General features: G+C 36.5%; 2 protein-coding genes across 2 annotated transcripts; both read left to right on the top strand.

Moving 5' to 3' along the window:
* Positions 1 to 4,624: 4,624 nt before the first annotated feature.
* LOC145807497 (Leucine-rich repeat (LRR) family protein) lies at positions 4,625 to 6,220 on the top strand. The gene has a single exon (XM_082905834.1). It carries the CDS (start codon positions 4,704 to 4,706, stop codon positions 5,871 to 5,873), a length of 1,170 nt encoding a protein of 389 aa, XP_082761960.1. The 5' UTR covers positions 4,625 to 4,703; the 3' UTR covers positions 5,874 to 6,220.
* A 4,442-nt stretch (positions 6,221 to 10,662) lies between these two features.
* Positions 10,663 to 23,257, top strand: LOC114257725 (cyclase-like protein 2). The gene is made up of 8 exons (XM_082905839.1): positions 10,663 to 11,110; positions 12,986 to 12,988; positions 17,178 to 17,222; positions 17,830 to 17,902; positions 18,923 to 19,020; positions 20,181 to 20,251; positions 22,437 to 22,591; positions 22,784 to 23,257. Exons 1-7 carry the CDS (start codon positions 10,732 to 10,734, stop codon positions 22,560 to 22,562), a joined length of 795 nt encoding a protein of 264 aa, XP_082761965.1. The 5' UTR covers positions 10,663 to 10,731; the 3' UTR covers positions 22,563 to 22,591; positions 22,784 to 23,257.
* Positions 23,258 to 23,471: the final 214 nt, after the last annotated feature.

Genomic DNA, 23,471 nt, shown 5'->3' with positions numbered 1-23,471 from the left:
GTTAAATATTTCATCTTCAGTTGATATTTCAGAAGGGACACTAGATGTACTATGTCTAGAAGATTGACTTCGATTGAATTTAATATTAACGGATCCATCATGGTTTTGTTGGATATGTTGAATGTCTTGGATTGAAGATTGTTGTTGATTATGTTTGTAATTTTCATTGACAGTAACCCATTGATCAGGTAAATTAATATCTTTCCATTCAATCATGTGAGGAATATTAATATTTGATTCATTAGTACTACTACTTTGGATTAATAAAGTTTTATCTTTGGGACTTTTATGTAGAGCATGAACATTTAAATTAGTTTGCATACATTTATAATGAACACGATAAATTAAAGCAATATTATGAGAAGAATCTAACATTTCAGTATATTCACCATGTAATTGAATGTTTAATGTTAATGCCTTAAGAATATGTGGATCTCTTAAACTTAATGTAAAATCAGGAAAACAATTAAAATGTACTGGACCTTTATTAAGACCAGTTTCCATCATTCCCATTAAACTAGCATTATAATTAAGGAAACGAGCATCTCTTAAACATAGTAGAACAGAAGTATTTTGTCCTATCATTGTTAATGGATTGACACCAATTTGTATTAAACCAATATGCATAAAATTGTAACCACGATCTAAATGTCGTTTGATTAGTTTTTTATCAAATAACTGACAGGTTTCTCTTGGTTTTTCCAAAGCATAAACTTGTTCAATAGTTTTAACATGGAAAGTGACTTTAAAAACATCCTGTATAAAAGAAGTTTTATAAATCTCTTTAATAGGTAGTTTGGGAATATTCCATCCAGAATTAATTTGATCATTTTGTATTTCAACATCTTCTTCATTAATTATGATGCTTGGATTAGGTATGGAAGGTAAGGTAGTTGACCTAGAACTGACTGATGAGTTACTTCTAAATAATCGATTCATTGTGTTGATTTAATTAACCAGTTTTACAGATATCTTAATACATACCCTATTCTTTGTCAATTTTACCACATACCTAGTATACATACATACCCTATCTTTAAACCCCAAAGTCTGACTCTGCCTAAACCGAAGGACTTACAGAAGATTGGGAAGAAGTGGGTGACTTAAACTAGGTGGATAGAATAGACGGATCTTGTGGGTGATTAAGATGAACCGAAAACAGGATTAATTAAACAAACAAGGAGGACGATTGATCAGAAGTAACTAAGCAGTTAGAAACAGGATACAACATCACTTGGCTCTGATACCATCATGGCGGAAGCATATATATTATGAAGGAGATGGCGGAAGCATATATATTATGAAGGAGATCCATAAAAATGTCAAGAAAAATTTTTTTACTTTTTAAGTATATTTATGTTAAGTATGTCTAAAAAGTAAAAAAAAAATGCTTAAAATATTAAAAAAAATTCAATAAAAACAAAAAAACACGAAAAACAAGAAAATAGAATTTTCTGAAAAGTATTTTTGGAAAAACACAACAAAGTAAGCTGAATCATTTCACTTTTTCTCATATAACTATCGCATTCAAATATTAAAAAAAAATAAAATTTATTTTTAAACATAACTAATTTGCTAAAAAGGTTTCGTTTGGCAATTATATATTTTAGTCAAAAAATCATTATAAGTTATCACACCACTCTCTTTATTTTTTATACATTTTTTTATAAAAACTAAAAAAAATATTAAAATAACTTATTCTTAAACCAAATCTAAATTAACAAAAAGTCAAACTAGTCCTCATGTATCAGGATCCTCTAGAGTTTGTTTCCTGGAGTGATCCCTGAAGTGCGGTGATCAAACGGCTCAGAATGAAACTAACCAAAACGACGTCGTTTTGGTTTGTAAAAAAAAAATTACTTTAATTCAAAATTTGCTTTAATTCAACACAAGCGGCAAAGATGAAGTTTACCTTCTGCAAGATCTTAAGTTCTTCACAAGCATTGCACTTTATCTTCTTAATAGCATAAATCACTCCATCAATACAACCTTTATCCACAGACTCTTGAATCACCTACCTCTCATCAAACCCATCAGTTGCTTGCCTCAGTTCTTCAATCCCAAACACTTTATACTTATCCAAACAATCTGACATATCAGCCACAAATTTCACATCCAAAGCCTTTCCTCCTCTAACCATTTTCTCTCCCTCTCCACCTTTCTTTACCACCCATTTCCTCTTCTTCCATGTATTTTCTCTGTAACCAAACAACCCACAAACCAAAACCAGCAAAATCCCACAAACCCCCAACCCAATTCCCAATCCAACCACAACTCCCTTTTTCCCATTCTCCCCAGGGGTTGAATTAACAAAAACACGACTAGGTTGTGTCAAATTAGGAAGTTTTGAAACAGGTACAAAGATAGTTTCAAAGGGTTGAATCTGATGATTACCATTGACATCAATTATTGACTGTGTTGTTGAGCCAAACATTGAAGCAATGAGGTTATCAGAGGGCTGGAAAACATAACTGATGAGAAAATTGGCTCTGTTCTACAATTGGGTTATGGTGGTGTTGATGGTATTGCAGGAACAAGTTAGGGGGATAAAGGGAGTTGGGAGGAGAGGAGAGGGGTCGTGAGGTTGGAGATGTTGCTGGGGTTGGAGATCATGAGGCGGCTGAGAGAGAAGGTTCTCTCTCTCTCTCTCTCTTTGTCGTTTTGCTTCATATCATTTGCAAGAAGGAATTTTGAATTAAAGCAATTTTTATTTTTATTTTTATTTTTGAAATTACTAACCAAAACGACGTCGTTTTAGTTAGTTTCATTTGGAACCGTTGGATCACCCCACTTCAAGGATCACTTCAGGAAACCAAACTCTAGGGTGTCGTTTGGTAACACTTACGTTTTCAGTTTTCTGTTTATATTTACAAAAATTTTAAAAACTCAAATAAAAACTTGTTTGGTAAAATTTTTGATTTATAAATCAGTTGTCTCAGTTTATAAATTTGGTCAAAAAATGAAAACACAAAAAAAGTATTTCCGTTTTGAGTTTTTTTTTTTTTACCACCCAACACTAGCCACCACCCGCCACCATTTTCCACCATCGTCTTTCGCCACCACCACCTACCTCCCACCACCATCTGCCACCAGCCACCACCAACCACCAGCCACCAGCCACTCGCCACCACCACCCACCCCTCGCCACCGCCGCCACCACCACCACCACCACCACCCCCACTCATCACCCACCTGCCATCCACCACCCACCACCGCCCGCCACCACCACCCGTCACTACCATCCACCGCCCGCCACCACCACTCACCACCTACTTACCACCACCACCAGCCACCTACTTGTCACCACCTGCCACCACCATCCACCACCTGCCACCACCAGTCACCTGCCACCCACCCGCTACTGCCACCACCACCCACCACTCACCACCACCACAACAATCATCCACCACCCACCCACCACCACCACCCACCACCCACCACCACCACTACCATCACCACCACCGCCCATTTGCTATTACCTACCACCTGCTACCGTCACCCACCTACTCACCCACCCACCACCACCACCCACCATCCGCCACCCACCTGCCACCACCACCACCACCACCCACTCGTTACCACCGACCACCCGCCACCGTCACCCACCATTACCACCCGTCGTCTACCATCCACCTGCCACCACCACCTACCACTCGCCACCACCACCACCACCACTCACTCGCTACCACCCACCACCAGCCACCGTCACCCACCACCACCACCACCACCACCACCACTACCCACCCACCACCACCCACCGTCACCACTTTCAACCACCGTCTTCTGCCGCCACTTACCACCATTTGCTATTTCTCACTCTTTTTATATTTTTAAATTTTTTAAAACATTTTGTTAATTATCAAACGCGTTTGTAGTTTATGTTTTTCTAAAAATAAACAAAAGTCAGTTTATAAAATTTTTGTAAATATAAATTGAAAACGTAAACGTTACCAAACACACCCTAGAGGATCCTGATACAGTCCTCATTTGGTAAACATTTTGGGACTAAAAAAACACAAAAAGACAAAATAGACTATATAAGTTAATAAGATAAAATGTCACATCCAAATCATAATCATTACACTTTTTTCTTGTAAAATTCAAAAAAAAAAAAAACTAAACAAGGCTAAAAAAATTCAAATTAAAAAAGTTTTAACATAAAAAAATTGATTATCATAATTAATGCCAAATAAAGGAGAAATTTTTGTATATCAATGAGATACTACATGATATTACCTTTCACTAATCACAAATATACATGTCAATTATCATTCTTCAAATACTATCAAAGTTAATCACAATAGTAAAGGTTACCTCATGATAGGTATGCTATCCACGTACAAAAATTTGGAGTTTAAATTAACTCTTTCCCAAAACTTAGGCCTCATTTGGCAAGTGATTGTTTTAGTCTAAAAGTTAAAAAGTTACTAAAAAAATTAAAAAGTCAACAATTTTATATCAAAAAGTCAAAAATTTTATTTTCTCTCTATTTTTTTGTACATTTTTTCATAAAAACTTAAAAACTATCCTAAATATATTAATTTTTTTACCTTATATTTTAATCAAAAAATTAAAAAACTATTAAAATAAATTGTTCTAAAACGAGACTAAGTGGCGTCCAACCCTTTCACACTTAACATGCTTCAAAATTAAGCATCTCTCTCTCTCTCCAACATCACTGATCCCAAACTTCTCTTCCCGCCATGCCTAACCTTTTCTTCCTCCTCCTCCTCTTCCTCCATCTTTCTCTCTCCTCTCTCATCTTAGTCCAATCTTCAACTCTCCCCTCAGACATCTCAGCCCTCCAAGCCTTCAAATCCTCAATCAAACCCACCTCAATTCCCTTCTACTCCTGCTTAGCCTCCTGGAACTTCACCTCCGACCCTTGCTCCTCTCCTCACATCACCCACTTCACCTGCGGCCTCACCTGCTCCACCACCTCCGCCGCCGCCGCCAGAATCACCCAACTCACCCTCGACCCCGCCGCCTACTCCGGCACTCTCTCTCCCCTCATCTCCAAGCTCACCCAACTCACCATCCTCGACCTCTCTGACAACAACTTCTTCGGCCCAATCCCCTCTTCTCTCTCCTCTCTCCCCAACCTCCAAATCTTCACACTCCGATCCAATTCCTTCTCTGGTTCTGTACCACCCTCCATTTCCAATCTCAAATCCCTTCAATCTCTTGATTTCTCTCGTAATTCGCTTTCTGGGTCGTTGCCAAACACCCTGAATTCACTCACCAGTTTGAGAAGACTCGACATTAGCTACAACAAAATCACTGGTTCAATCCCCAAACTTCCATTGAACTTGCTAGAACTAGCTTTAAAGGCCAATTCTCTATCTGGGTCTCTCAATAAATTTTCTTTCGACGGGTTGACTCAGCTCGAGGTCGTCGAACTCAGCGAAAACTCCATTTCCGGAACACTACAAAGCTGGTTCTTCCTCCTACCTTCTCTGCAACAAGTCGATTTGGCCAACAACAACTTGACACTTGTCGAGATCTGGAAACCCATAAACCCCAACACCGATCTCATCGCCGTTGATCTGAGTTTCAACGCGATAGGAAGCTATTTATCCACGAATTTCTCCGCTTATCCTCTGTTATCGTCTCTCTCGATGCGATACAATCGGTTACGTGGACCAATCCCGTGGGAATTCAGCAAGAAACAGTCGCTGAAGAGGCTGTTTCTTGATGGGAACTTCTTGAATGGGACGCCGCCGAAGGGGTTCTTCTCCGGCGTGACGTCACTTTCCGGCAGCTTGGGGGACAACTGTCTGCAGAGTTGTCCGATTGCTTCGCAGCTTTGTTCGAAATCGCAGAAACCAACGTCGATTTGCCGGCGAGTCTATGGTGGAAAACCAATGTCTTAGTTACGGTCAATGTTTTAATTTTTATTTTTATATTGGAAAATGCTAGAGGTCCCAAATTTTTTACCAAATAAATGACCAAATGTCTCACATGGGTGTGGGGCCCACAAAATTGCGGACCCCACACCCATGTGAGACATTTGGTCATTTGTTTGGTAGAAAATTTAGTGTCCCTACCATTACCCTTTTATATTTTCCATGTTTGTAGTAATATATAATAATATAATATACACAATAAATGTTGGGTTTTTGCTTGCGTAGATATTAGTGGAAGAAAATGGAAATTTTTTTATTAGTGTTGTACAATTAATAAGTTTTATTAATAATTTTTATGTAAAGTGTTGTGGTAATCTTGGGTGATAAATTTTATAAAGTGTTGTCTAAAATAAATTTTATAAAGTGTTGCGTAAAGTATTATTTTATAAATGGAGGCTTATCGATGTGATATGTTTTGTGGATGGATATTCTAGAATCAAATTTTGAATATTTTTTTTTTTATAAATTATTTTTCAAAAGTTTATATATTTTTCCATGCGTGTTATATATCAGGAAAAGACTAAAAGATGTATGTTATATGCATTTTATAATTAAAATTTTTTTATAAATTTATATTTTTTGACTTATAATTATTAAAAAAAAATTATAATTAAATATTACATGAGTTATAATTAAAGATTTAATGAGTTATAACTAAAATATTATCATATGTAAAGAATAAAATTTATCATAACTAAAAAAAATTAACATAACTAAAAATATATGTGATACACTCTTTTCAAGAGTTATGTATAGTAGAATTTTTCAATACAGATTGATCTTTAATTTCTCAAACGAGTGCATGAGTGAGCTAGTCCAATTGATTAATCAATTAATCTAAACTTATTTTGGAAAGTACGTTAAATTTTTATTTTTATTTTTTTGACTTTTTTTGAAAAAAATTATAAAAAAAATAATGTAACTCAAGAAAATCAAAAAATTACTTTTATCCGAGTTGTTAAAACAAATCTTATTTGCTAATCACCAATACATATAAGTATTTATTGTCTTTAAGTAGCAACGCCACATTCAAAACATCTTACGTGCTATCAATTCTTGTGTTGGGTCAATCCATACAGAGATTTACTCTGGCTTTAAATGGACCCTCCGCTAGTAGACGGTGGGATTGGTCCCCCAAGAATTAATCGAGGTGCGCGTAAACTGACCCGAACACCCTGAGTTATCAAAAATAAATAAATAAATAGCAACACCACAAATGTATCACAACTATTTTGGTGGACTTACGATGCAGTTGTCGTATTGCCACCCGCGAGGAATAATTTTTAGGTGTTTAGACCATCTCCAACGGTTCACCAAACCTGGCATCAAATTTGAAATTTGGTGAAAAGACACTTTTTGAAGCTCCAACGATTTCACCAAACTGGTATCAAATTGAGAATTGAACAAAAAAAATCATCAAATTGAGAACAGGATACAGATTTCAGCAAATTACTGTTTGTGACCGTTGGAGGAGAGGAACCGGTCAACCAGCCGGTTTCCCGGCCGGTTAACCAACCGGTCGACCACTAAAAGGTTCAAACAGTTCAAATAGGTTGGTTCAAACAATTCAAAAAAAAAAAAAAAAATATATATATATATATATATTTGCCTTACCGGTCAACCGGCCGGTTGACCACTAAAAGGTTCAAACAGTTCAAATAGGTAGATTCAAACAATTCCAAAAAAAAGTTTTTGCCTTACCGGTCGACCAACCGGTTGTCCCTGGAGCAGATTTGATGAAAATCAACCATTTGAGCATTCTGAATCAGATTGAAAAAATGGTCATTTTTTTACTCAGATTTGGTGAAAAATTAGGTGAACCGTTGGAAATGCTCTTAAGAATGCTTCGCTTAATTCATAAGAAATCATTCAGTGTTATTAGAATAATATTTTTATTATTAATTTATTAATTAATTGACGCCTTATAAATTGTCACATAAAACTTTACAAAAGTAAAAAAAAAATGCTATAGGTCTCAAATTTTTTACCAAACAAATGGCTAAGCCTCCGTTTGGGAAGTGGGTTGGCTTTTTGGCTTTTTTGACTATATGAGCCTGGGCTCAAAAACTTAGTTTGGGAAGGGCTTTTGACTTTTTGGCTTTTTTGATTTTTTTGTGAGAGAAGAGTGTAATGATTATGGGGTTAGATGGGATGTTTTGTCTGTTGTGGTTCATGAGCCTATTCTGTCTTTTATGGCTCATTGAGCCAAAAAAGCCCAATGAGCCGTTGCCAAACCAACCCTAAATGTCTCATATAGGTGTGGGGTTCAAAAAATTGCAGACTTCACACTTATGTGAGATATTTGATCATTTGTTTAGTAAAAAAATTGGTATCCTAGCATTACCAAAGTAAAATGAGTTTAATTACTTAGACTAATAATTATTAATTTGAAACATCACTTAAAATTACTCAAACAACCCATAATAATTTGAACAGCTTGCCTCCGGTCCTTAATCAGATTAGACGGTGTTGTTCGGTCTGTGGGAGCTCATCACGGGTCCCGTTTTAATAATCCAAACTGTTAATGTGTAGAACTTGTTGAGTATTATATATTTATAAAAAATCATGTTGATTGAATATTGATAGTTATGTGATTAAATCAATTTTGCATAAAAAAATAGACGGTGAACAAATTAACGATTGACAAAAAAACTGATAAGATGAGGTAGCTATCGATATCCGATCAACGTGATTTTTTTCAAGTATATAGTACTCGACGAGTTCTACATATTGAACGGTTTGAATTATCAAAATGGAACCCGTAGTAGACCCCCACAGGCCGAACAGAACCGTCCAGTCCGATTAAGGACCGGAGGCAAGCTGCTCCTAATTTCTCCCAATTCACCAACTGATATCTCTCTTGTTATTCACCTTATAACAAGAGAACACACAATTATTATATATATAACATAAGAAAAAAATTAAGAAAAAAATAGTTATGACATTAGACAATTGAATGTGCACATCAGGTATCTAATAAACTGAATAATTTCTTATAAATACCAAATTAAAATATGACAAAATGTGTCCTAAAACTACATTAAAATGATATGTAAGATATGTTAAAAGGTGATTGTTCTATGAATCATAAAAAAAAAGGAGGTGATTTTTCTAGTCATCATAGCGTATTTCGGGAAGTAAATTAAAAATTGACTTCTTAATTTTTATTGATTTTTTTTAAAGAAAACATGCACAAAAAAAAACAGAGAAGTAATGTGATTTAAAAAAATTAAAAAATTAATAAATTGACTTTTAATCTAATTACCAAAAGAGGCCAAAATAGAAACTTTTTTTTCCAATCGATTCAGTGCAAAAAAGAATTCTACATAAGCTATTTTTTAAATTTGAAAAGTTTCTTAAAAATAAAAAATAAAAAAGAAAAATTATTTATACGGGTTCAAAATATTATGACACTTATGTTCAATCAATGATAATTTCGTGATTTTTGTATATATATATATAAATATTTTGATATATATAAATTAGGGATGCAACTCGAGCAAGTTTGGGCGGGTAGAGAGGTTGTCCAAGCCTAGCCCAAATTGTACTGAGATCTGCCCAAGCCCACCAAAGCCCGAATTGTAACCCGAGATTGTCTGCCCAAGCCCAACCCAAGTTAAATCCAAATTGCCCAAGTTGCCTAAATTGTATTTTGTTTTTTAGCTACATTATTAAATTATCAAAATTTGACTCTATTTATATTTTTTTTATATATATGGAAAATCATTAATACCATCAAAATAAATAATTTATATAATGTAAGAGAGATGTCGTTATAGTAGTTTTTACAATTTATGAGTGAAAAAAAAAGAACAAGATTTTATGTTATTTGTATATATAATATAAGTTCAATATGATTTAATAATCTAACTTACTTTAATATCATGTAATAGATAATAATTTTTATATATAATTAATATTTTTATATATCTATATATGTATAATTCGGGTTTCGGGTTACTTGGTTGTTTGATGTCTTTACCCAAACGCGTACCAAATTTAAAAATATCTTGTCTAAGTCCTAAAAAATTCAAATTAAGTTTAGATTATTTAGATTAAACCCGCTCAAATTGCACCCCTAATATAAATGAATATCATGGCCTTATGTGAGAAGAAGACGAAATTAAAGAGTCATTACAAAGCTTAACTTATATTTTTAATTTTTTTATACATCTTTTTCTAATAAAAAAATTAAAAACTGACTATAAAATTATTAATTCCAAGGCGAACCCATTGTTGTGTTCACGTTTGACATTGGCTGTGTCGGTGCTTACAACCTTCACACGTCACAGAACGTCATGGTCAAGAACAAAAACGGCTGTACGTGGGGCGTTTTGTTTTAAATTAATTAATAAATGGGGTCAAAATAACGGTTGTATGTGAGAGGTTTTAGCTTTATTACAAGGATAATTATTACCCAGCAGTTATGAGGATTTATTTTATTTTATGTATTTATATTTTGTTTTAATTATGAGAAATTTTTAATATTTTTAAATATAATTAAATTATCAATATGTCTCAATAGTTGAATTTAATTTTTATTAAATCTTATTAAAAATAAGTCTTAATAAAATTATCATTGAAAATAATTTTTTTGTGATAATTTTTTATATATATCACTAAAAATTAACAATTAATAATTTTTTTATCATAATTTTTATAAATTATCGTTAAAATTTACGATTAATAATTTTTTTATGATAATTTTTTTTTCATAAGGCGTAATAGTTAATAAGTTCACTCATTAAGTAAATAAAAAAAAAAACCCTAAAAAAAATCTTAAAAAAGAAAAACAAAATCTCTGTCCAAATCTCTGATCGCGGCAATGAAGTCTCCATGGATTCTCCTAACATGCTCCGAGTTTCTCACAATCCTAACCGTCGCCCTCGCCTCATCTGACGCCGCTTGCCCCTCCGCCAACGGCGGCGAGGACCTGAAACCTCAGAGAAGAGAAGTGTACGATGGCGGAAGAATCTTCGATATCAGCCACAGGTTGAGACCCGACATGCCAGCTTGGGGCTCCAAAGATGGTCTCGGCCAGTTTCTATGGCTTTCGGAGAGCATGAAGAACGGCTCGTACACTAATAACTCTGAAATGAAGCTCCCGATTCACACCGGCACGTACGTCGATGCGCCTGGTCACGTTTCCGATCGTTACTTCGATGCCGGCTTCGATGCCGATTCTCTTGATCTTGGACTACTCTGTTAATGTACACTAAACCTAACCCACTAACCTAACCCACTACATCCACCCCACTAAAACCTACCACTACACACCTCCACTACTTCTCACCCACTCCACCTACAACCTCCACTTTACCTACTACCACCACCCACTCTACACCTACTACTCCCAAAACCTCTCTATATATAGGACTTGTAATATACAGATAAAAATATCAATACAATAGAACAATCTTGTAATACATCAATCAGATATCAATTAATAATACATCAGTTATTTTACATGGTATCAGAGCTATAAGATTTAAGCCTATCCTCATTTCTTTCCGGCGGGCAGCCGGCCGGCAACCTTGCCTTCGCTGCCCGCGGGAGTTTTTTCAACACATATCACAAACACATACCTTGATCATTTGTGGTGGGAGGTTTAGCTCTCTCAACCTGCTCTCTCTCCCTCTCGGAAAACACTACTGCACTCAACGCATTCCTCTCTCTCTCCATGTTGATGGAAGCTCTCCAAATCCGGCGACAACCACTACCCACAGACCTCCATTTGATGAACTCCATTTCCGGCAAATTCAGATCCGGAGCCCCGGAGACTCCTTCACCTTCCCGCCGTCCAGTGGGTTTTCCTGGGCTGCCCTGGAACCCCGGCGACTCCTTCGCCGCCGCTTGAATCCCACGCCGCCGCTGTCGTGGTGGAGGCAGCTTGGCTCTGGGCACACGAAAACCCGCTTCCTCACCTCCGGCGACTCCCTCTTCAACAACTTCCAAGGCACCTTATGACGCCGCCGGTGCATCTGCAAATTCTGATCCCTCTGAAATCCTTGATTGCAAATCTCACAGACGTATCGGTCCGATTCCAATAAAGTCTTGGGGGAAAGAGAGACAACTTCGGCGTCTGGATCTGTACAGCTGTTGAAGTGGGTGCTGTTTCTTTCAACTTTACTCATAGATAGAATAGAACACAATTGGGAAGAGAGAGAGAGAGAGTCCACCCCATGCTGTTTCTTTCAGCTTTACTCATAGATAGAATAGAACACAATTGGGAAGAGAGAGAGAGAGAGTCCACCCCATTACCCAAAGCCACCTTTTTTTTTTATTATTCCTTTTTGGTTCTCTCCGTGCATAGCCCACTCACCAACTCTCTCTCTCTTTAATATTCTCTACCTTTTCATTTTTAAACAAAATGCATACACAACCACCGAACCCAGCTCTCTTCTCTCTCTAGATTCCTAGGTTTCTCTCTCCCTTTACACCCTCTCTTTTTCTTTCTTTTTCTTTTACTAATATTTATCTCCACTAGCCCACTTTAATCCCATCTCATGATTCCCACTCTTTCTTTTGTCAGACTCCACACCACCCACAATATCTGTCGCGAGAACCCACTATTCATCCCACTAGGAGTATATAAAATATATATATATTAAAAAAAAAAAAAAAAAAAAAAAAAAAACAATTTACACATTTGCACAACACCCATATTTTATTCATCTCCGGGATCAACCCCGTTCACAATTTTACACAAAAAAAAAAAAAAAAAAAAAAAAAAAAAAAAAACCAACCAACCACAAAACAAAACAACAAACCACCACATCCACAGGCGGGATTTTCCTTCTCTACTCTGCCGCCGGTCTCTTCTTCTTGCCTCCGTCCTGAGCGGCCCTTGACGGTGTTGCCTCCGTGTTTCCCACTCCACTGGGCACGATCACTACTCCCTGCTCCTCCACTGCAGCATATGGCGGACCTCCAAATCGGAACATCACGGTGGCCTTCCGCTTCAGCTCCTTGTTTTCTGCCCTTAGCACGCTTATCTCTGCTCGCGCATCCTTATACATGCGTTGGAGCAGAGCCAGCTGGGAGTTTAATTGCTGCACCTCATTTGTCCTACTCTGCAGCCGGTGCGACAAGTTTGTGACCGCCGTCATGGACTCCACACATGCCTTCAAAGTATACTGATTAGCCTCCACATCCGTTTGCACTGCCATTTTTTGCTCCACCGACTGCATCGGAAAGTTCAACGGAGCAAACCCAGTGGTGTTTGGTTGAGGTTCACGGGACACCGCACCAGTTCTCTCTCCTGTGGACTCGTTGAGATCGGGAAAGAGAGTGAGCAGTCCACGGGACGACGAAGCCATTTTCTGGGCAACAGCAACAGAGTGTTACAGCCTATCTCTCTCAGCAAAACGACCTCTCTTTCTCAGCAAAATGAAGAAGTTTTCAGAGGTTTCTCTCAGTTTTTCTGTCTCAGTTTCTGCCTCCTCCGCTTCGGTTTATAACGACCATGACACAGAGACAGCCACGCGCATCGCGCGCCTCTTCTCGCCGACAAACTGGCACGCCTTTTCATGGCACGCCTTTTGATGCATTCGGGCACGCCTTTTGATGGCACGCCTTTTGAGGGTGCGGGCACACCTTTTGAGGGCACGACTTTTGAGGGCTCGATATCTACATCCATGTCTATCTTTTGGGCAGCCTATATACACACTCATACAGTGTCTTCTCCACCGGTCAGCATTATAAATCCCTTTTCAACCTCAAATAGGTTTCTATCTTCACACCTATTTGAGTTTGAGGGGGGGTTATACACAGTATCATGTTCAAGTCACCTCATGGCGCACTCCCTAAGTCGCCCCCTTGGTGCACCACCACAATTTTCTACACCGGTCTGACATGACCCCATAAACTGTCTTCTACAACGGTCTGACACGACCACACAGTGTCTTCTACAACGGTCCGACATGACCCCATAAACTGTCTTCTACACCGGTCCGACATGACCCCGTAAACTGTCCCGACATTGATCCCGGTCAGCTGTCAGCTTTTACAACGGTCCGACATGACCCCGTAAACTGTCTTCTACATCGGTCTGACACGACCACACAGTGTCTGCTACATCAGGTCCGACATGACCCCGTAAACTGTCTTCTACAACGGTCCGACATGACCCCGTAAACTGTCCTGCTACAACGGTCCGACATGACCCCGTAAACTGTCTTCTACATCGGTCTGACACGACCACACAGTGTCTGCTACAACGGTCCGACATGACCCCATAAACTGTCTGCTACATCGGTCTGACACGACCATACCGTGTCTCCTATCCTGTTTTATTTATCAGTTTATTTTTCTGTTTTGTTACTCTCTTCAAACTCAAGTTGGTTAGTTCCTATCCTCCTTGAGTTTGAGGGGGGCTGTTAATGTACACTAAACCTAACCCACTAACCTAACCCACTACATCCACCCCACTAAAACCTACCACTACACACCTCCACTACTTCTCACCCACTCCACCTACAACCTCCACTTTACCTACTACCACCACCCACTCTACACCTACTACTCCCAAAACCTCTCTATATATAGGACTTGTAATATACAGATAAAAATATCAATACAATAGAACAATCTTGTAATACATCAATCAGATATCAATTAATAATACATCAGTTATTTTACAAACGGTAATCATCGATCACAGTAGTCATGATTTTAGCCTAATTTTGATCCTTATGATCCGTTTGGGAAGATGGTTTGCGGCTATTTTAGCCACAAAGACAAAATATATTATTTTAGCCACAACAAATAAAACATCATATTCAATTCATAATCATTGCACTATTCTCTCATAAAAAAAAGTCAAAAAAATTAAAAAGTCAAAAATCCTTCCCAAACTAAACTTTTTAGCCAGACTAAAAAAAAAAAAAAAAAAAAAAAAGAAGAATCCCAAATCAACCCTTAATTTCAAATTTTGTACACTAAACATGGCACTTAATTACGTATTTTTCATTTAAAAAAATGCGAGTTGTATTTAATTGGGTAAATTTGGGTTAAGGTCATAAATTTAGTTTAAAATCGAGTCAATTAAAATTATAATGGACCAAAGTACAGATATATGGCTACACTTTGTTTGGTTTGAGTGAGTTGGAGAGAAAAGAAAAAAAATGGAGAAAAATTGATTTCAATCCCTTGTTTGGATTACCAAATATGAGAGAAATTGAGAGAAACACATTTATCTCATAATCCCTATTTTTAATCTCTCCAAAAGTGGAGAGAATTGGAGAGAAATGAAACCAACTAAATATTATTTTGTTATAACACCAAAACTCCGACTTTTAGATATAGAACAAACAAAAAGATTAACACCTATAAAAAGGTTAATTTGGTAATAAAATATCATACCATTTCTATTCTTTTCTTTTATGTAGTTTGACCAAAAAAGATAAGAGAGAAATCAATATCATTTTTTTTTCATTCTGTCTTATCTATCCAAATAAAATGGAAAGAATTCACAATATTTTCTTTTTCTCTTATATCTTACCAATTTTTTTATTTTTATTTTTTTTCTCTCCTAAGTTACCAAAAGTAGTGTATATGTTTGATGAAACGATTGAGTTGAATTTCTTAGTCATATGTTATTTTCTAGGCCAAAGCAGAGCATCTTTGGATGCTTGTGAAAGATACTCTCACAATGTGGCCATTTTTTTTTTTAATTTAATATAATTTTTTGAAACAAGATATCTTCCTTATTCTTGAGGATATGTAACTTGTGATCATACATCTATACATGTGTTCTTGAGTATGATAAGTGTCATGTTCTCTCTGGCACTGTGAGATTAACTAATGATGCTTATCCATTTGGGTATGGTGTTGGAGTGTAATGGGTGGGAAATTGGTTTCTTTGAGAAGGGAAGTTTATGGCAATTGAAGAATTTTTTAGCTTACGCATAGGTTCAGTCCTAAAACATTTTTTGGGGGCTTTGAGGGGTTTGGACAGTTTCTCTCACTTTCTATGAGCATGAAGAATGGTTCATATAGTAACTTATCTATCATGAAATGACCTGTTCATATGGTATTCGTGTTGATGCACTGGGACATTTGTTTGATGGGATATTCTTGCCAGTGAAGTACTCAATGGTATTAAATTGGTCAACAGTGCTCTTTTGTCATTGTTTGGCCAATTGTTTTATTAGCTTGATTAATTTATTATGTAAATTTTGTAAAGCAATTTGTTTTTTGAATTTATGTTTTTAAGAAGTCTTATGACGTTGATGGTCAGGGTCCTGTGGATATGTTAGTAAGTAACTACTCTTAGATGACCATTGTATATTTTGAATATCAAATCAACTTGGCCTGTTTTTTAGTGATTCCGCAACTAATAGGAGTCTATTAAATATGCTCTTACTAAAGTTCATCATTTTCTGGAACACTTGATTTTCTCAACAAATCTTGAAATTTGAGAGGTGGGTCTAGAAACTAAAGTATGAAAAATGTGTAAGACTTCATGGAAAATGCTAGTGGAGGGGTGGCAATGGAAGTTTTTATGCTCGCCTTAAGGGTATGGGAATGACCCTTGAAGTTGCAATTACATGGAAAAAGCACTAGAGGAACTAAAATTTTGAATGCTTTTCTTGTAAATTATAGTCACTAGGATGGGTTGGAGATTTTTTGGAATTACTTTTCTTATTGAGAAAATTGTGCCATTGGGAGGTAAAGAATGATATCAAATTTTTTTTTTTGGTTAGGTTGAAATCCATTAATGCACATAGGATTGTGCTTTGGTTTGGTAAGGAAAGTGAAGAAAATTATTATTTTTTAATTAATCCATTCCTATTATTTTATACTTTGGATGATTTTACTATTTTGGGTACAATGTTTAAATGAGATCCTGACAACTGAGTCTTAGGGTTGGTTGTTTCCAAAGAGGTGCTTTTTAATCTTTGAGAGGAATCGTTATGTAGTGTCTTATGTATTTCTTTTTTTATGGAGAAAACTTAAGCTTTATTTTGAGTCCTACCTTTTCCTCAACTTTCCTGTTTTTGATCTCTTTGTGGTTGGTGACTTTATGTTGCACTCAGTTAACAAGTAACACCACTTGACATTATGTTATGAGGTCCACTGGGAAGAGTAAATAATTGGCAACCCTTTGAAAACTCTGGAGGTCTTTAATTGAAGTTAAAGAATATCATGAAAAGATAATTGTTCTTACAAACTTTTTATTCTAATATTTCTTCTTCTTCTTGCAGTATAGTACTTACATGTATGCTTATTTATTTGTTATTTGATGTTTAAATTTGTTTGCTTTAACAGGTCCAGCTTTGTTAGTTGATGTTCCAAGGGACGAGAATATAACTGGTATCCATTTACAGTACATTGCTTTACATTTGATTGAAAACAATTTTTCTTTTTTCTTTTTTACTTTCCTTGTTTCCTTCTCTATAATTTGTTGATGTTTCTAAGAGACAAGAGCATAACTGGTAGCCATTTGCAGTATTTTTCTTTGCATATGATTGGAAACATGCCTTTTTTCCACCTCGTTGTTGCTTGCTCTATCATTTGAATAATACACATTAATTGTTAAGATTTTTGGGTTCTTAGCAAAGAGATTGAAAGCAATAATGTTGGACAACAATAATACAAAGGGGATTTTGGCCATAGCCCTTTACTGATAGGAATTTATTGTGAAAGTTAACAGTCAAAAAGTTTCACATAGAAGGTCCCTCATTTAAACAAATGCTTGCTGAATGATATAATGCCTATATATATAATTGTAAATTTACTCACCATCTCATATAAATACTCACTTAACAATAAGGGGCATTCTGATAAGTGCTTGTCCAGGTTTACTTTATAGAGTAGCTATTATGTATTTAATGTTCTCCATGTTTTTCTAAAATTGCGTGATTAAATTATGACTCTCTCTCTCTCTCTCTCTCTCTCTCTCTCTCTCTCTCTCTCACAGCTGAAGTTATGAAATCCTTACATATTCCCATGGGAGTACGTCGTGTGCTTTTCAGAACATTAAACACTGACAGGTAAATACATGACATTTAGTTTTGCAGAATGATCGTATGTGTGGACCATGTTTCGGTTATGCTCTTCAAGGAAGTCTTGAGTTCTGGGGTATTTACTACTTGTCAACTATGTTGATTTGGAACGAAATTGTTTCAGTTGGACATATAATACCACTGAAAGTTGCTGTGGAAATGAATTCAATTGGTCCATGTTATCATTTTTGACTATATGAGGTTAACTGAGAATGCTTTATTACAATTCATGTAAGAATTTAATATAGAAAAATAAGGCGAGTCGCATGGACAATAGTCTTTATTGAAGTTCCATATTTGGTTGAAAGCCTAATGCTAGTGACATTCTAAAAGTTTGTTTCAGCTGAGCCTGTGTGGCTACAGATGTGTTGCTGCTTTCAACAGTCTTACTAGTGCTAGTCTGCTCCAATTCAAGTGTATATGGACATAGTAGACACCCAGAAAAACTTATTGAACTCTATGAAATTATAGGAGATATTGGTAGAGATAGCCTTTTTAGGCTCAAATTTAAGAATCCCAAAGGGAATATATGGTTCATGAGGTATGCCACAGCCTGTTGGGTGATGTTTTTATTCCTAGAATCCTGGTTAAATAATAAGGTATACATCAGTATTAATAGTCAAAATCAAGCGCTGATGGCCTTCTGGCCTAGTGACATGGGTGCAACTCTTAGGTGCTTGCAAGGGTGAGGTTGGGGGTTCAACTCACCCAGGGTGCTAATTTAACAGCTAACAACTGACAATAAAAAAAAATCAAAAGAAGTTAAAAAAGAAAGTCTGCGTAAAATATGTGACAATAAAAAAAATCAAAAGAAGTTAAAAAAGAAAGTCTGCATAAAATATGTGATGTTAAACAGATGGTTGTTTCCTGTACTGTACTTTCTGCTCTGCAGAATTGTTGACCACCTTATTTGTTACTACTTCAATGTTTGGTCACCCTTTTTGTATACTCCAATTCAAGGGCAGAAGTTTTGCTGCACTAATGAGCTAAATTATGTATTACTTACAGACGACTTATGTGGAAAAAGGAGTTTGACACAAGCTATGTGGGATTCACAAAAGATGGGGCACAGTGGTTGGTGGAGAACACTGACATCAAACTTGTTGGTAAGGACACCCACTAGTATAGCTAAACACATTTATGCAGCCAGTCTAGTTGTTGGTTGAGAATTACGTGGCAAGGACACTCGGATTCTTGCCTAAATTACTTGTTGAGTATCTTGAATATGCTGCATACTGGCTGTAATAATTCTGTCCATAACTATAATGGATATGGTATGTGTAATTTGTAGTTCAATCTCTATTAGAGACTTGCATTTATATGTCACATGTGATGCATGCTCAAATTGTTTGATTTTTTTTGATCGAGTTGCACCAGGAATAACTTTCTGCAGTTGAGAAATAGAAGCACGACAAGTTTTTATTCTGATTGACTTGTATGTTCAACATGTGTGACCTATTTGTAGAAAACCATAATGAGAGAAGTTTGCAAAATTACAATCTAAAGGCCAATTTATTTGTTTGATTACTCAAGATTGTCGTGTTCTCCGTTGTTTAGTTTAAAAATAGATTGTTTTAGCAGTTGAGTTGGGTGCTAACCCATTAATTGGCATATTTCTAATTCAACAAAATCTAAATTCTTTAAGTTCATCCAGAAGTGAAATTGTTATCAATAATGTCTTAGAATGTTGTAACATTGAGCCCAACTAGGACCTGTTCGGCATTTCCTGGAATTTGAATGGTCTCATTGAGAATATATGTTGCATTTTAATGTAGACATCCATCACTTTGTAGGGAGCCAAAAAAAAAGAAGGAAGGAAAAAGAAAAAGATTTCCAGCATATTTCTTGTTACATGGTCATTTTAGGTTTCCTTGAAATGAAAAACTACTAGATTTTAAACATCATTCTTTAGATGACATTTTCCCAAATGATCCCCATTAAAAGATGGTGTGTAGGGACACCTCGACGGCTTAGGCCACATTTCCCAATAAAGAGACTCAAGTTTGAGACCTATTTCTTTTACCTATCCAAGAAAAGAAAAAAGAAAAAAGAAAAGAGAAAAAAAAGATGTGTTTCTACATTGACTTGCTATGTATTAATTGAATGGCATCCGAATTCACGCGCGACATCATCAAATGGCTTAGAATTTCACATGGTGAGATAATTTTAGTGGACACCCATATTGATTGAGAATTTCTACATTTCTTTGCTGTAAACTAGCCAAAATAATGGTCTCACTGACCCATCTGTTTGTTCGTAATTACAGGGGTTGATTACTTAACTGTTGCTGCCTATACTGATTTGCTTTCTCCTCATCTTGATTTCCTAGAAGGCAGGGTAAGGAAATCTATTTCCATTGTGTTGAAGTTTGTGTTTCACTTTCAGTAAATGTCCATTCTGACTCCAATAGTGCTAAAACAAAGGAACAGTTGCTATTTCAATACCCCAGTAGGCACTACAAGAAAAAACACTTTTGGCGACCACCTATTTTTTTTGGTCGCAAATAGTCCACTTTCTGCGACTAAAATTTAACTTTTGGCGACTACAATTTTTTGGTTGCAGAAAATCACCTTTTGGCGACCAAAAAAAAAAAATTGGTCGCGGAAAGTATACTATTGGCGACCAAAGGCTTTTTTGGTCGCGGAAGATCACCTTTTGGCGACCAAAAAAAAAGTTGGTCACGGAAAGTATACCCTTTGGTGACCAAAAAAAAAGTTGGTCGCGGAAAGTATACTATTGGCGACCAAAGGCTTTTTTGGTCGCGGAAGATTACCCTTTGGCGACCAAAAAAAAAAGTTGGTCGCGGAAAGTATGCTATTGGCGACCAAAGGCTTTTTTGGTCGCGAAAAATCACCTTTTGGCGACTAAAAAAAAAAGTTGGTCGCGGAAAGTATACTATTGGTGACCAGAGGCTTTTTTTGTCGCGGAAGATTACCCTTTGACGACCAAAAAAAAGGGTTGGTCGCGGAAAGTTATGGCGGGATAAATTTAAAAAAAAATGATATTACAGTAATTACATGCTATTTTTCTATTTAGGCATTAAAAGTTTTATAAAATAATATATAACCCAATTTTTATGGGTTATATATTTTTTTTGCCAAATATGAACAAGAAATATGTTATTGGCAGAGTGGCAGAGTGGATTGGGTGCATGGTGACTCCTTGGTCAGGAGTTCAAGTCCCAGGGAGCACAAAAGAATTGTTTTTTTTGGGTCAAGGTGCTGACTTTTGGTGACTAATTTATCTTTGGTCGCTAAAAGTTTACTTTTGGCTAATATGAATTGGACTTTCCACGACCAAAAAAGTTGGTCGCGAATGGTCACTTTTAGCGACAAAGGCTTTTTTAGTCGCAGAAAACTATCTGTGACGAGGCTTTAGCGACCAACTCGCGACCAACATATTTTGGTCGCGAAAAGGTTTTAGCGACCAAATATGGTACTTTTCGCGACCAAAATGTTGGTCACGAAAAGTGTTTTTTCTTGTAGTGAGGGTCTCTGTTGATGTTCCTATTGTCACGCCCCGACAATTTATGTGACACAAGGAGTAGCGTGGGCAATATGCTGAAGGCGCTGGAAGGTTCCGGAATGAGGGAGACCAACCTAGAGTATGCTGGAAGACTCTAGAATGTGGTAGAAGGGTCCGGAGTGGCCTGGAAGATTCCGGAATGTGGAAGAACCTTGGAGTGTCCAGAAGAGTCTGGATGGGTCTGGAACATCCTAGATTATCCTGGAGAAGCCTACCATGCACTACACTAGTGTAAGAGAGTTTTAGATTGTAGTAGATAGGGTAGTTGTCCTAGATAGTTCTATGGAATGTTCTAGATGAGAGTTTGTAGCCCTTGGATCAAAGTAATACTAGCCATCCATTGAGGAGGGGTATGGCTATATAAGGGTGAGGGATCTCATTTGCTAGGCACCTAGAGACCTGGAGATCCAAGAGAGCTCTAAGAGTGAAGCACTTGTGAGTGTGAGTGTGAGAGCCTTGTAAGCTTTGTACACGACTATACTTGTAAAAGTTAACTTGTATAGTGAAGGCATTCTTCCACCTAAACTGTGTGTGTTAGTGTGGTTGAGTGGCATTCTTCCACCTAAACTGTGTGTGTTAGTGTGGTTGAGTGGGTAAGGCTGACTTAGGTGCAACCAAGAGGGTTGAGAGGCATCTAAGGCCGTACGGTAGGCTTGCGAAGTCTAAGTCCGTGACACTATGCTCTAGATCAATGTTATGAGGTCAGATTATGAGAGCTGATAATTAATTTAGTGTAATTTAACTTGTTTTTTTTCTTCTTTCTTTGTGCTCACATAATGAAATGGTATCTTGTGGAGATATATATATATATATATATATTTTCATTGATTAACCAACAGGTGACGCAATTTCAAATCAAGTTTCTGATATATGTTGTTATCTATGTTCTATCATGTACAATTTTTGGTTTATTGTTGCTTGGATTTAAGAGAATTTGTTATTTTGATTTTATTAGAGAAGAGATAGTATCAATATTGACACCATTAAAATGCTTCAGGATATCATTATTGTGGAATGCCTGAAACTTGATGATATCCAAGTGGGAATATATTCCGTCCATTGCTTACCTCTAAGGTTGCTTGGCGCCGAGGGCTCACCGACCAGATGCATCCTTATCAAATGAAATCATTCTTCTGAGTGTTTATATTTTAGGTCTCTCTCTCTCTCTCTCTCTCTCTCTCATCGGAGGTGAATGAACTTTGGCTTCCCCACAGGAGTGATGAATTTGACGTAAATTCACCATTTGGGTGTCTGTCTTGGTTTTTGTTACTATTAGAATTAGTATGCTAATATGTGGAGAATGTGTTTCATTATTTCCCTTTCATTTGATTGTTGTTGCTGCAGGGAACTGCAAAAGTCCTATGAGGCATTCAGTGGAGGAACATCCTGAAAGGCCATAGCTCTTTGGTGCATGTAATGTTCACTGGGCCTGTTTGGTAGGGCTTATTTTCAGCTTAATTTAAGCTATTTTGATGTGTTTGGTTCAGGTTAACAGTACAGCTTATAGTTTTTTGTAAGTCAAAAATTAATTTATTCTTTGAGTAGGGGAGGAGAAGCTTAATTTATAAGTAAAAAATTAGCTTATGTTCACAGCTATAAGCTATAAGCTGTTAAACTAAGTTATAATCACTTTTTTACAACTCTACTAAACGGGGCCACTATAGTACTACTATACAAAAGGTTTAATTAACATCCAATATATTGTTCCTCTTAAGATTGTGCCAGTTTTACTGGATTAGTGGTGCAACTAGAGCTGGTCATAAGCAATGTAACAAACATTGGAATGGATTTAGAATGACTATTGATATTATTCCATCATTGTTTAGATTTTCATATTTTTTGGGGGTTATTTCAATAGAAAATTCAAAATGCCTCTTTGTGATGTGAAGGTTGGCCTGTGTGAAAAGAAAAGGATCCACTAAGATAATCTTCCTTTTTACAAAGTTTACCAATGTTGTTATTCTTGTGCTGTGTTTAAAGAAAAAAATAGAAAGTTAAAAAAAAAAAAAAAAAAAAACGTATTTACTTTATA

Source organism: Camellia sinensis, chromosome 2 (assembly GCF_055761805.1).
Source record: "Camellia sinensis isolate YWXY chromosome 2, ASM5576180v1, whole genome shotgun sequence".
In the NCBI taxonomy this organism is placed as follows: Eukaryota; Viridiplantae; Streptophyta; class Magnoliopsida; order Ericales; family Theaceae; genus Camellia; species Camellia sinensis.
The sequence above is the reverse complement of the archived record's forward strand: the minus strand, read 5'-3'. Positions and strand labels throughout refer to the sequence as shown.

Coding starts and splice junctions, on each gene's coding strand:
- LOC114257725 (XM_082905839.1), top strand. CDS start 10,732: ATGAAGTCTCCATGGATTCTCCTAACATGCTCCGAGTTTCTCACAATC. Junction 17,223..17,829: donor AAGGGACGAGAATATAACTG/GTATCCATTTAC, acceptor TCTCTCTCACAG/CTGAAGTTATGAAATCCTTA. Junction 19,021..20,180: donor CACTGACATCAAACTTGTTG/GTAAGGACACCC, acceptor TCGTAATTACAG/GGGTTGATTACTTAACTGTT.
- LOC145807497 (XM_082905834.1), top strand. CDS start 4,704: ATGCCTAACCTTTTCTTCCTCCTCCTCCTCTTCCTCCATCTTTCTCTC.